The following is a 14,304-nucleotide window of genomic DNA, read 5'->3' on the forward strand; positions in this document are numbered from 1 at the left end:
AACACATACCAAGGTGGCTTTACAACCTCAACATATCCTCAGAGTGTCAAATGATAAATTCATGCTCCAACATAACTTTTACAATAGAATAAACAGCATGATATAAATATCTATTTATTTGTATGGAAGCATATCTCTGGAATGTATTCTCGTTTTCCACTTGGTTGCTTTCCATTATTGGTGAGATTACATATATCATGTCTTGTTAAAGCGTTGTGTTGAATTGATGTTGTACCGGAGTGGTGAGAGGCAGCTCTGTCCTGAATGTCATCAATCTCTCATTGCAGTCCCTAGTGATAGTGACAGCTACTGAGAGAGAAAGCGTGCAAACACATAACTCACTCATTTGTTGGGCTGATGCAATAATGTGGCTTAAACCCGGGGAACGCATGCTCGCACTGATACAAGGGCGTGCTGTTGCTTAGGTTAGGCTGCTAGGCTTTGAAACGGACAGGTCAGGATTAAGTGTCATTCACTTCAATGAATACTGTGTGAAAATTAAATGAATGACAATTTATGTGGGAGTACGGGATGTGGACTCTGAACTTTTTTTGTCAGTGCGACTATGAGGACGAGCACTGGTTGTCCTGTTTCTAAGTACCCCAGTTATGAGAGGCTGCCTCGATGTTCAAATTGTATTTAAAGGCCTACAGTAGGTCACATGTGACAATGAACAAGTGATAGTTTGTGACTATGTGTGTGTATGTGCCATATTGTGTGTGTCAATACTGAGCTGGCACGGGGAAAACATGGATCTCATTGTGCAGTCCGCGTGCTAGGCTCTCACATGTAGCCACGGACTCGGGCTGTGGGTTATTGGCAAGGCTCTTCGTTATTGAGTGTTATTTTGCTGCTCCAATTTCCTGCCACACCTTTACATGCAATTACACAGGTCAGGTTAGTTTGCCATCCCTCTTTCAGTTACAGCTGTGTCAGCCTACATTTGTTCTGCCTCTGTGCTTGATGTTTCTTGAGGTTTAATGCTAATGGAACAACACAGTTGTTATCTTGGAAACGTCTATGGATTAAATGTTGTCCTTCCGGACTAATCTGCCAGGTTTAGGGGAGGCTGTTAGGAACAAATGTGTAAGAAAAGGAAATTTTAATTGCTCCTGTAGGGAGAACAGGTCATCGCAGCAAGCAAATAGGGAAAGGATAAACACTAAAGCATGTAAATTAAAGCACATACCAAAAAATATGACTATAAATATGAAAAAAAGACACAGTAAAGAACAGAAGAAAAAATACACATGAATTCACCAAAAAGTAAAAGGAATGGGATAAACTCTAAAATGAGATGATGTCTTACTACTGTGTCTCTTTCTTACCTTTCATTTTGTGTAGCTCAAAAATAAATTCATGAAGAAGATCCCCAGAGACGCTGAGGCATCCAACGTGTTGGTGGGTGAAGTGGATTTCCTCAACAAACCCTTTGTAGCCTTTGTCCGCCTGTCCCAAGCTACAACACTAGGAGGTCTCACTGAGGTCCCTGTACCCACCAGGTGAAATGATCTGCAGCTTCTGACACTTCTTCACTATCACTCAGCCAAGTCCTTATCACAGACACCTGCCATCTCTGTGCATACCTCACATTCATCTCGTCGTTTTACAGATTCCTGTTTATTCTCTTGGGCCCCCAAGGAAAGGCCAAGTCGTATAATGAGATTGGCCGAGCCATAGCAACGCTAATGGTGGATGACGTAAGTACCTGCCATTGTGATTTTAAATTTTTTTTTCATTGTCATTTTTAACAGACAGCACACAGTGACACTGATTCTGTAAATATAGAGACAGAAAGTATGATTTTCTTTAAAACATGTAGGTTGGAGATAAAGCTACAATGTATGTGGTGTGTGCTTTACCGCTGATCCACCGAATGGTACCCTGCTATTGTGTTTTAATTACATCAGGAAGTTATGCTGATTGATAAACATCAGTTAGGAGCAGGCTTTCTGTTGGGTAATGGGCCACCCACGGCTTGATAATGGTAGTGTTATTCTCACTCCTGAATGCAGTTTCAGTTGTTATTGCTTCCTATATCACAAAGAAAAAAGCCAAATGTGCCATTTAATAGCAAATGCATGTAGCAAAGAAATAATAGGCTGTTATTTTAAATTGAACTTGCTCAAGTCCAGGCAAGCACCAGAAATAGGGTGTTTGCTAGTCACAATCAATCAGCGACAGTAAGGTTGGTGGTACTGTAGGAAAAACTTGCATTTAACTCCATTATAATCTGGCTGTTTAATAAGGGTTGTATCTTCCGTCTTATACACCAGCTTCAACCCGCCTCAATGTGGGTCAGGTTCAAAAGCAGGAGATCTTCATAATGTGATGTTGTAGCTTAGTGTTGATTTTTTTTTTTTTCAATTCAGTTTTAAAATAACATCACAAATATGTTTTGGTCTGGCAATGCAGGTAGCACTCCAAATTCATTTCAACGTGGAACTGTTAAACCACACTCATGGCTCTGTGGGTCATCAGTTGGTTCAATATTTTGTTCCAGACTACATTATCTCAACCACTATTGGATAGATTGCTATGAAATTTGGAATAAACATTCATGGTAGTCAGAGAAATAAATCCTAATGACTTCTGTGATACTCTGACTGTAGCGCCACCGTGAGATTGATATTCATGGTTTTGAGTCAGGTATCACCTATTATAGATGAATTGATGCATGGATTGAACATTCATGACCCCCTCAGGATGAATTGTAATGATCACTTCACTTTCACTCATAACCAAATACCTGCAAAATGAATAGCATTCCCATCAGCCAGACATTAGCATCACTGTGCCTCTGACAGAGCTAGCTTGCTGACATGGTTTTAGACTTTAATCTTGTTTTAGTGCTTATTTCTTATCTATTTGATGACAAAAGGCATCACTGTGTTTCTTCTTGTGCTTACTTAGTTTAAGAATAAGAATATAGTGTTTTTATGACCTTAGAATGAGCCCTTTATATCTACATAGGGAGCGGGTCCTCTCCTATGGAAGCTGCACCACCATGTTTCTACAGTAGCCCAGAACAGACAAACCCAACAATGGCTCTAGAGAGGGTATCACATTTTCTGCAGCCACTGTAGATTCTACCACACACTTTGAAGAGGAGAAGGGTAATCAGTTGGTTGCAGTCTACAACCTCACTGCTAGATGCCACCAAATCCTATACAATGGACCTATAAGTGTTCACGATATTATTAAACATATGTAATCAAGTCAAGGCAACCTATAAGATCCATATGCAGTTAGATTTATTAGTTATTAGATTTAAGTCTACATACTTGCAGTACATGAGAAAAGGCCCCAATAGCCTACATTCAGTGATTGTACAACAAACCAAAATTGAGTTAAGCTGTTTGTGTGGGAGGGAGAAAATCAATGACGGTACCACATACTACTGTTGGGAAACAATGTTTTTATTTTCCACAGGCTTTCACTGTGATATTCAGTCTGTGCTGTTTTTTGGTTTACAGAACTAATGACCTGGGGTGTGTGCAGTCAGTAGCAACCATTAACAGAACCAGACTCAACCAATACCCAAGTCATTGCCAATTAGGCAATCAACTCTTTGATTTTTTTTCAGAATTATACTCCTGTGCACTTGACCAGCAGTGTTTCTAGAGCATGATTAGTTACTGAGTGGCAGTTGTTTTTGAACGTAATCCGACTGAGGTCGAAGTGTCGATATAGCTTCCTTAATTTATGTTTAACAAGTCTCCAGAGGCCATCGCAGAGGATGAGATAGAGCTGAATCCTTCTTATTAAACATGGTAGTACATACTGATCACTATCACCATGATACAAGCCAAAGTTAAAATCCTCTCCCATAATCTGTCTCTCCCTCTCCTAGCTCTTCAGTGATGTAGCGTACAAGGCCAGAGATCGCGAGGACCTTATTGCAGGCATAGATGAGTTTTTGGATGAGGTGATTGTGCTTCCACCTGGAGAATGGGATCCCAAAATCCGGATTGAGCCACCCAAGAAAGTCCCCTCCGCTGACAAAAGGTTGGAGCTTTAACATCCACGTTGTGTGTAATGCACATTAAGCTCTCAGCTTTTTTGTCTGTGGCACAATGACCAAAAACAACTTCTTTTGTCAAGGATTTAGCTGTACGTCAAAATAATTCTTTCCAGCATGAAACCCAGAGGTAAGAGCTTAATGCAAGGTGGAAAATGGCTCCAATTTAGCAAGGATCAGCCAAAGCTTGTAGGGGTGAAACAGTCCTCACACTTTCATGGATTATTACTTTAACTAACACAAACGAATCAATGTGCTTCATATTTTCTCCCATCTGTGCTGTTTTGTATGTTTTCTTCAGGAAGTCGGTGTTTTCTCTAAATGATCTTGGGCAGATGAACGGTACAGCTGGCGGAGGAGGAGGCCTGACTGAGGACGAAGAGATGCCAGTACAGCATGAGCTCGGAGAGGAGCTGGCATTCACTGGACGGTAGGTAGTCCAAACCACATGGTGCACCGCTGAGAGGTTTTGATCAATCTTAAACTGCTTAATGAAAGGGAATTCATCAAAATTTGGCAAAGTAGGCAAATTACTTTGGTACACACTCAACTCACTAAAAGATGCAGACGCTCCAAAATGAGCACTTCAGCTGAGGGTCCTGATTAGATGCAGTTAACAGGGTGGAAGAAAAAAAATCTATCATTAAACTGTCAAAAGTAGTACTGACAGTTTTCATGACATAAAAGAAACTTGACAAATGTTGCTCTCACAGATGTGTTTTGATAGCACTTTAAATCACTGTTAAAGAATCACATCCAGTCATGGTAAATACTCTCCTGCTTTGGAGAAAGTAATATCTATCACGCTGAGAGGTGGAATAGGTGACACATTCTAACCACTGCGTGTGTCCATGCACAATAGCTTCTGTGGCGGTCTGTTCCTGGACATAAAGAGGAAATTGCCATGGGTGCCTAGTGATATCTATGAGGGTTTCCACATTCAGTCCATTTCCGCTGTGCTCTTCATCTACTTGGGGTGCATCACCAATGCCATCACCTTTGGTGGCCTGCTGGGAGATGCCACTGACAACTACCAGGTAAAAGAGTGTACCAAACTTACAAAGCAGTACAAGTCGGTTTAATTTAGTTAATTTACTGCATGTAACCTACATTTATTTATTAATATTATTATATATATTTATATATGCAATTGAACGGAGTTGCAGTGTGTCTCCAGCTTTACACAACACTGCAGAATGGTACATGGATGATGTTCCAAAGAACCCCCCACCGTCCCCCCTTATTATTCCGAAAAGATGTTTGGACTGTATTTCATTTAAAATAACATCACGTTTAAAGGTTTGTTTGGGATTCACACCTCTTTCAACAGATTGTGTCTAGGATAACTGGTGCTATTGTGAAAATGCACTCCATGTTAATACAAATGTCATTTATGCATAATACAACAGCTCTGCTTCGAGATGTCACAACAGTAGTTTTATTTCACTTGTTTCTTTTCTCCTCCAACATTAGGGAGGGCTGGAAACCTTCCCACTTTACAAATAACAAAGGCGTACATAATATCCCCGAAAAGTCATAAGATTAATATGTTAAAGCACGTCACATTTACTTTGAACATGTGTTAAGAGCAGAGCCTGGGAGCTTTTAGACTGTAAGCCAAATATAAACACAGGCAAGAAAGCAGCACTAGATTAAAATCAACTGGTGTCAGCGCAGGAAGCTGGTGTAATTTGTGTGTCATAGTGATCAGGTTAGGTGAGATATATTGTCAGTCTTTACCTGTGCACAGCCAGTTTGTTATATAAGTGACACTGCTTTCCTGTATTTAATTTGGTTTGTCTCCAATCAACTACTTCAGCTTGTCAGTCGTCTGAATGTTCTCATGTCAGAAAAACTACACGGCATCATGATTCATTTCAGTTTCTTTCTGCTTGGTCATAAAACAGTGATGTCTCTGCGATATGTATTTCTCCTAGTGAGAGTACTGGCTTCATAAATCTCTCTAAGTGACTCTGTGCTGTGAGGATGCAGTATTTTTAGTTCAGAGTTTTACATCAGATCAGGTCTCGCTGTTTCTATTTGCACATCAATACCTTTGCACCAACAGCATGAGCACGCACACACACACTCACACACACACACACATAAACACACACAATGCACGCAGGAATCCTTTTAGATAAGTGCTTTGACCGGAACTCACTAGTCCTCCTCGCTGTCAAGTTGAAATACATCTTGACCTTTTTGTGTAATGTCTAATACACTCACACACAATTGCATCTACCACCCCCCACACACACACACACACACAAACACTTCTACTGCTTCTTTTCTCTTCTTCTTTCCTTATCCCATGCTTGATTTACAGACTTTACCAACACTACAGAACGACCATTTCCTGTCACCAGTCCTTTATTTTCAGCCACGTTTTTATTTCCCACCAACTTGGTCCGGGAACTCCATCTGTGTGTGTATATTAAGTTTCTGTGTGTTGTCCTCTTCCAACAGGGTGTAATGGAGAGTTTCCTGGGTACAGCTCTGGCTGGCTCTGTGTTCTGTCTCTTCAGCGGCCAGCCACTCATCATCCTCAGCTCCACCGGACCCATCCTCATCTTTGAAAAGCTCCTGTATGAATTCAGCAAGTGAGCCACTTAAGAGCCTAATGACACTGCACTAGGCAGACAGGGTGGGAATACTGTGGAGTACCGTGGGCAGCCTTTTAAATACCAAGTAGAGGATTATTTGATAATCCTATTATTGAGAAAAATGCAACTGAATATCCTGGTCTGCAGTGCATGACCCCCCCCCCCCCCCCCCCCGCCCCATTACGTTAATGATTATAGCTTTCACAAAAACACGCAGCAAATACAAACACCAACAACGGAAAAAGCATACAAAATAGAAACATCCTATCTCTGACCAACATTGATGAAGTATATAGAATGTGTACAGAAATATAAAAGGAGCTCTGTAACACGTACAGATAGCACAACTGGCCTTTTTTCTTCCAGGGATAAGGAAACACATCTGTAATCTCTGTACGAAAGAATACAAAGGTTTGCACAGTCTCAAGAATGATTAGTTATTAATTAATTATTTAATGATTTATGATTGAGATCATGGGTCAGTTTCTCCAGTGGAATAACAACAGATATCTATGCTATCTACATGTTGATTATAGGAATATGTGGGGCAGATCACTGCAGCAAAATCCGTTTTTTTTACTAAAAATAAAAGAATTTTGAGATTTTACAGACTTGACGTCCATATGAAAAACATAGACCAAAACATGTTTTAACAGATAATGCAGATAGGACAATGTTAACTGTCTACTAGCAACATCTTGGAACAAAGAGTGAATCAAAATATCTGGATATGATCAAATGACCAGAACAGGTGGATGAACATACCTTTATGTGTTTTTACATTTATAGTAGAGGTTTGAACTGGGGAGCATTTTCTGGAGCTGAATAGATATACGTTAAGATAAGACCAATTGACGTATTCATAGAAATAAAATACATTTTACCTTTGAGAGATTTGGCAGAAACGGTTTTTACAGTTTTAACAGTTTTAAAGTGATAAGGAGTTTAAAGAGTCAGTCATCAACAGGCCTGTAAAATCTGATCAGCAAATAACAGAAGGAATATTTAAACATGTTCTCATATCCCTCCAAACCAGCAGTGTGTTAGTGTGATAATTACATTGTTACTGACAGAATTGATCTGATCTGTGTTGTTAATAAAGGGGAGGGAATCCTGTCTATTCAGAAAAACATACATTCACAAAAGGTCTGTATTCCAATGTGAACAAAAAGCTGATTTTACTTTTATCTACCTAAAAATGCACAAGTGGAAAGTGTCTAATTGGCTTCACATATTTGATCTAGAGGCAGTAAAAAGAAACTTTGAGGTTTAGAGATAAAAAGTAAAGTCATGTCTACCAGCTATGATAGAGTCAGACTACCTGTCAAACTGTTGTGTAATTATTCCTCCTTATATATGTATACTGCCAACTGAGTGAATTACTGAAAAAGTAATAGATATGAGAAAGTAATAGATAAGCTAGATAGCTGCCTAGGGCAACTCCAGCTGGAGGGCTGCTTAAGAAGGGGGAGATTTTTTATTTTTTTTGTAATTCACTCCAGACCACTCAATCTACTTTAAAAATGTAGTTACAGACATCTAATGTCTGCTTTCATTGACTCTTAACATTGCAAAAAAATAGAAAGATACAACCTTGATCCTTTAGATCTGCTAGAGATGAATAAATCCAGAAATTGATTATTCTTTATCATTTACCACTGTGCTCCATTAAAACAGTGACCACACAGTACTGTGAGCAAGTGAACTGCAGAGCCTCAAAATATATAGTTTCAGCTCATTAGGTGAAACTCTACTAATGCAGAGCTATCCAGCTGTAAAACATAAACTTCTTCAGTAATGCTGGCATGAAGACTTCTTTCTTCTTTTTTTTTTAGCAAAAAATAAAATTTTAATAACCATTGGATCATAAAATATGGTCAGGACAGATGTATGTGTCAGCTAGGGGTAATATGTACAGCTCAGTACAGAAATGACACAAACTGTTGGAAGTGTCAACAGCACTCCTGCATAGATCATCACAAACCTGCATAAACAAACAGAAATATTAATAGGAGAAAGAAGAGGGAGTAGCATGCATATACTAACTGACAGATGAACTTGATGACATGACACAGACTTTAAGATGAATTAGGTAGAATAAGTTAAATTTAGAGTAATAAAATATCATATAATGACTAAAATTATCATAAAATAGTCCCTGAGGAGGCCAGTGAAGGTCTGGGCTAGAGCACCAACATATTGAGATAAAGTCCTATGTATGTTCATGTTCTGAATAAAGATAACATGAATACATACTGGATATGTATACATACACTATAAGTATGTATGAGTCTTAGTGAACTCACTTCATCAATGCATTCACCATGACTCTCTGACCTCTCCCTCCCAAAAGGAACAACGGTATAGACTACATGGAGCTGCGTCTGTGGATCGGTATGCACTCCTGCCTGCAGTGTTTCATCCTGGTGGCCACCGACGCCAGTTACATCATCAAATACATGACGCGCTTCACTGAGGAGGGCTTCTCCAGCCTCATCTCCTTCATCTTCATCTCTGACGCCATTAAGAAGATGGTGGGCTCTTTCAAATACTACCCAATCAACACCGACTTCAAGCCTGACTACGTCACCGCCTACAAGTGCGAGTGCCTGGCCCCGGACCCAGGTGAGTTTACCCCTTGGCTCGGGGAGATACAGGGGGCATTCTCCACAGGGAGGCAGTGTGGCTACGAGGGTCTCGTTTTGGGCTCAGTAGACTGACATTCCAGGCGGGTTGTGATGGGCAGTTAATCAGTATTCAGGTTGGAAAAGCAACCAGACCAACACTTCCCCTACTGGTCTTTTATAACATGAATCTTCAGAGCAGTTACTATTATACAAACCATTTTAAAATGGTACTAAACAATAATTCTATGTTTAAGGACCATTATCTTATCAGTTTAAGTGATAACGTTGGGCTTAAACTGAAGGAGAATCCTGTTTGCGTTAATAAAGTGTAGTCACTCTTTCTGATGGCAATAAAGTAGTAATTGCATATACATCACTACCAATCATTTTCTAAAGCATACCATACGTTTATTGATCGATTTCATGGTATTGGTTTCAGCTCATTTCACTACAAAACTAACCCGTAACATTAGCTGCATATGTGTTTCTGTTTAAAGTGTTGTACGGAAGTTGCAAGCAGAAGCTTCTTTAAAAATTCTCTCTTTTTTTTGGTGCTTTTTTTCATGTTCATGTTGATCCCAGCATGTGCTCTTGATTTTATTTTCAACACGTTCTACAATGTTGAGAAGTTAATATTATAGCTGTGAAAGTGATTCCTGCTCACAGCTGCAGTGCACATGATAAGGTAACATTGTCAAAATAAGCCCTGAAGACACTTTTTCTCAATAAGCTTATCATTATGAGCGATGACGTCCTACATAAACACATTATTATCTGTCTCTAAATTAGAACTAGTGGTTATTTCACAATGAGAGATTTCTATGTCCCATACTTCTGCTCACCAATCAGGATTTAGGCAACATTTGATTAAAAGTCTGATTACATTTGTGGGATTGTCTGTTTTTGTTGCCAGGCTGCTGTCAAATCAAATCGGATCAAATGACACCCATGCCATCCTGATAATGAGAATTAGTTTAGATATTTGAGTGTTCATTATAAATAATATCTAAAGATGTGTTTGTTCATACTTTACTGCTTTCTTAGACATTAATACTTAAAAAAGAAAGATCAGACTTTTCAGAAGCTTTAAGATTATCCATCTCAACTCAACACCTTACTGAACAAGTTTCCAAGTCTATTCATTTTTATACAACTGAAATAAATCTAAACCAGTGGTGGCATTGGTAACACCTGCAAGTATGTGTTGGAAAATGGTGGTAGATAATGTGTAAGGAATGTGATGAAGTATGCACATTTTTTAATTGGCTAAACAACCTCAGATTTGTTCTTCTAGACCTGGAATTAAAAAATCTCATATATATAACAGTTATAGCATAGACCAGATGATGTCATTCTTATCATTTTGGTATCTTCTGTTATAAACCATCATCTGACCAATATGACTATGCTGTGATTATGGTCAAACTGTTAATGTGAGTAGTTAGAGTGCCTCAACATGCAATGTTACTTAGTTAAAGATGCCCTTTGACAATTTCCTGAAAACTAAATTTGTGTTAAATTTTTAATGCAGTATGTTCCTTGAGGTCTGGCAAAGTATCAAAAAACCTTTACAAAGTGGATTTTTAAAATACTATTACTCCGGAATTTGTTTACATCCTGTTTGCTAGCTTGCAGGCTTCTTCTTCACTGCTCATAGCTGCACTTCCTCGTAGGTTACTGCCACCAGCAGCTGGTCATCAGGAAAGCATGAAAACAACAGCATGATGTGAATCGTGCCCCAGCATGCATGTGTGCTCTTGTAAATTACACCAAACTAACAAGAACACACTCCTAAAAAGTTTGGTCCACAGCACCTCTAGTGGTGAAAAACTGCATAGGGTACCTTTAAGTTTTAAATAAACATAATCAATTCATAATTTTCCTCAAATATCATAGTGTTTTGGTTTTGTAGTTGGTTACATTATATAAAGATGACCTAACTGAACTGGACTGTAGCTCAATAAACATCCATTTTAAATGAAGTTCTCAATTGCTCGCTTCTTTTGAATATTGCAGTACTTTCTTTTGAAATTGATTTCTGTAACTGATTTGTCTCTTGTTTGTTTTCGCCATGCACAAACAATTTGGCCGTCGTCTCTTGCAAGTGAGTACCTCTTTTGTTCGTCTGCATGGTCCTCAGAGTGCTTTCTGCAATGTCCAGGAGCTGGATTCTCATAATGTTTTACGTTTCTTTTTCATTCCCTTCTGTTTTCCTCCTAACCCACCTCTTCATTTTCTGTCTCATTAACCTCCCTGTCTCTGTCTGTCCCTCTCCCATCTATAAACAGTGGCTGCAATGATCTTCAATGGTTTAGTTCCAATACCAGATAACAGCTCTAGTGTCTCTGGGGTAAGTGCTTGTTTTAATTCAATTTTCTTTTCTTTTTTTTAACCCTACTTTGATGCATTGCATTATAAGCTGAAACCTTAAAAAGTTGGTTACATTTCAGCTTTTCCCCAGATTGAATTTGAAGCTGTTTTTGAAGCCTTACATGGCAGCATTGTTAAAAACAAAATAGCAAAAAAAAGGTTTGTTTACAGCTAACCAAGGTATCAACTCTCTCTGACAATGAAGTCGCTTTGCTCTCCTCTTTCTCTCCTTTGTTTGTTTATCACCATCTGTCCCATCATCCTCGCTCACTCTCCTCCGTGGATTACACAACTTCACATCCGTGCTGACGATTTTCACTGTTTACTTCATTTTATTATATTTTGAACCTTCACGTCTTTGTCAAAATACTTCACTCTTCTTCCTCCTCTCCTGTCTCTCCATCACTGCCACCCACCACCCCAGTTGAATGTGACAGCTCTGGACTGGAGCCAGCTGAGTAAGAAGGAGTGTCTGAAGTACGGAGGATCTCTGGTGGGGAACACCTGCAAGTACGTCCCCGATCTGGCCCTCATGTCCTTCATCCTCTTCTTTGGCACCTACTCCATGACTGTGTCCCTCAAGAAGTTCAAGTTCAGCCGATACTTCCCCACCAAGGTGACAAAACTACTTACTACTACTGACCAATCTATCTATGTGTGTCTTTCCTCAATCAGGCGTTAGGATTAACAGAGAAATGACATGCGGCCTGTTGAGTCTTCTTGTAAACAAGTTTATGTTCATCATCATCTTAAATCTCTCTTACTTTTTTCTGTGAGGCTCGTTCATGTGAGTAGTACTCCAAGCCTGATTTACCAAACTCTCTTAACTGCACAAAATTGCAACTTGATAAATGACACCTTCTCATGAGTAGGGGCACACTCATGAGACTAGATCATTAGAATAATTGGCTCCCTTAAACTGCACTCTGTTTAGCAGGCACGTTTCTTTTCCTATAAAGAGAATCACCAAAGTTTGAGCTGTGCTTTGGGAAATCAGCACACAGAAACAGAACAAACGTAGGAGTGTCGGTGGGGTTAGGGGACCCGAAATAATTAGAAAATATGAATAGAGCTGCCAACGATGTGTAATCAGAGCAATTTTGTATTGTGATAGAAATAAAGTGGAGAGAAGAGAATATTATACAGTAGGAGATGTCACACTGTCAGGTGTTATAACATAGAGAGGCAGCTGTAAGGGTGAGAAACATTTTCCAAGAAAAGTATGTATCAGTAAATTGTGATGACAGTGATGATACAGTGAGCAGATTTTTTTCATTCACACCTATGAAAATTGGCGAATGCAAGTAGTTTTCTATCTTACAGTATTCTTCTTCATTGAATGTTGCATTGCTTGATTCTTTTTGCCATTATTGTTACAGACTGTTGATCGATGGAATTGAGTAAAACTCACAGCAGGAATGTCTATTACATCAGGTGCACCATTCAAGCACAAGCAAACATTGCTCCACAGCCCTTACAGTAACTTCCCGTGAATAAAAAAGTCAATATATGGCACAGCAATTAAAACCTGTAGTTTAAAAAGTGTTTTTAAAGGTGTACAACAAAATAACAAGTAACAAGTACACTGTCGACCATAAAGTGGGAATCATTTTGTTTTCAGACACAATCCTCTGTTTATACCTATTTAAATGTTCATTGTGATATGTTTGGAAGAGATTGATGAATACACTTTTAAGAAGATATACACTTTATCTGACAAGAATGAATCACATTGTCACAATCATTTCATGAAAAGAGGTAAAAAATATTTTATTCCAACATTATAGATTTCCAGCAGAAAGTAACTGCTGTGCTCTAAATTTCTCAAGCAGATGGCTCACTTATTGTCACTCTTGATGTATGCAGGTAGTTTTCAGCACAGTGACTTGGTACAATCCCCTCAGGCCTAACACCACAGTGCTGCTCTCATCTATCTTGTGTCTGGACTCTAACAGGAATTGGATAGTCAAACATACAAAAATCTGGTCCTTTCTTCTTCCAGTCACAGGATTACTGCCGACTCAAGTGTAGCCAGGCACAGCTCAGCTTTTTCAGTATTTATGAGTTTCCTCCTATTAGACATTGCTTTTAGTTCTGATTTGTTCAGTTTTGTCACGTAGTTTTGTCTCATTGTTTCTCTCTATCTCCTGCACCAGTTGAGGAAACTCATCAGTGACTTCTCCATCTTCATGTCCATCATGACGTTCGTGGGGCTTGACATGTTGATAGGTCTCAAAACTCCCAAGCTAATCGTCCCAACAGAATTTAAGGTAAAGCAAGTCATTTTTAAACTACAGTATCATTCACAAATTAGATAGCTATTTGTAAAATAGGCTGCTCGCACAAAGTTAGTCACAGCATGAATTAAAGGAAGTAATGGCACTCTAAAGTAATAGCCCCTGACATATCAGTCCTGTTAGATTTGGTGACTCATGGCTACCGGTGGTAACAGCAAGTGTGGTTTAATACGACAGTAAGCAGTAAACATGAAAAAGCTTCTTGGTGTATCTGTTTCAAGTGCAGCCAAACCAACTAACACTGAATAAAGATGATAAAAAGAATAAAGATTTTGGCCTCATGCCATCAGCAAACATGATGTGACTTCTTGTTGCACTATGTTGGGACACAGTTAAATAAGTTAAAGGAGTCGTGTGCGGCTCACTGAGTCCCTGCAATGTTT

At 39.1% G+C, this 14,304-nt stretch overlaps 1 protein-coding gene across 1 annotated transcript in view; it reads left to right on the top strand.

Annotated features, from left to right (window-relative positions):
• The window catches only part of slc4a5a (solute carrier family 4 member 5a), a 30,513-nt gene that overhangs the window by 9,071 nt on the left and 7,138 nt on the right, over window positions 1-14,304 (top strand). The window contains exons 8-17 of the mRNA XM_053326225.1: window positions 1,345-1,502; window positions 1,613-1,700; window positions 3,854-4,008; window positions 4,323-4,451; window positions 4,884-5,058; window positions 6,491-6,624; window positions 8,981-9,252; window positions 11,570-11,604; window positions 12,049-12,240; window positions 13,781-13,894. Of these exons, the coding sequence (XP_053182200.1) occupies window positions 1,345-1,502; window positions 1,613-1,700; window positions 3,854-4,008; window positions 4,323-4,451; window positions 4,884-5,058; window positions 6,491-6,624; window positions 8,981-9,252; window positions 11,570-11,604; window positions 12,049-12,240; window positions 13,781-13,894 (1,452 nt within the window). The remainder of the gene's footprint in view (window positions 1-1,344; window positions 1,503-1,612; window positions 1,701-3,853; window positions 4,009-4,322; window positions 4,452-4,883; window positions 5,059-6,490; window positions 6,625-8,980; window positions 9,253-11,569; window positions 11,605-12,048; window positions 12,241-13,780; window positions 13,895-14,304) is intronic.

Source organism: Scomber japonicus, chromosome 9, assembly GCF_027409825.1.
Source record: "Scomber japonicus isolate fScoJap1 chromosome 9, fScoJap1.pri, whole genome shotgun sequence".
NCBI lineage: Eukaryota > Metazoa > Chordata > Actinopteri > Scombriformes > Scombridae > Scomber > Scomber japonicus.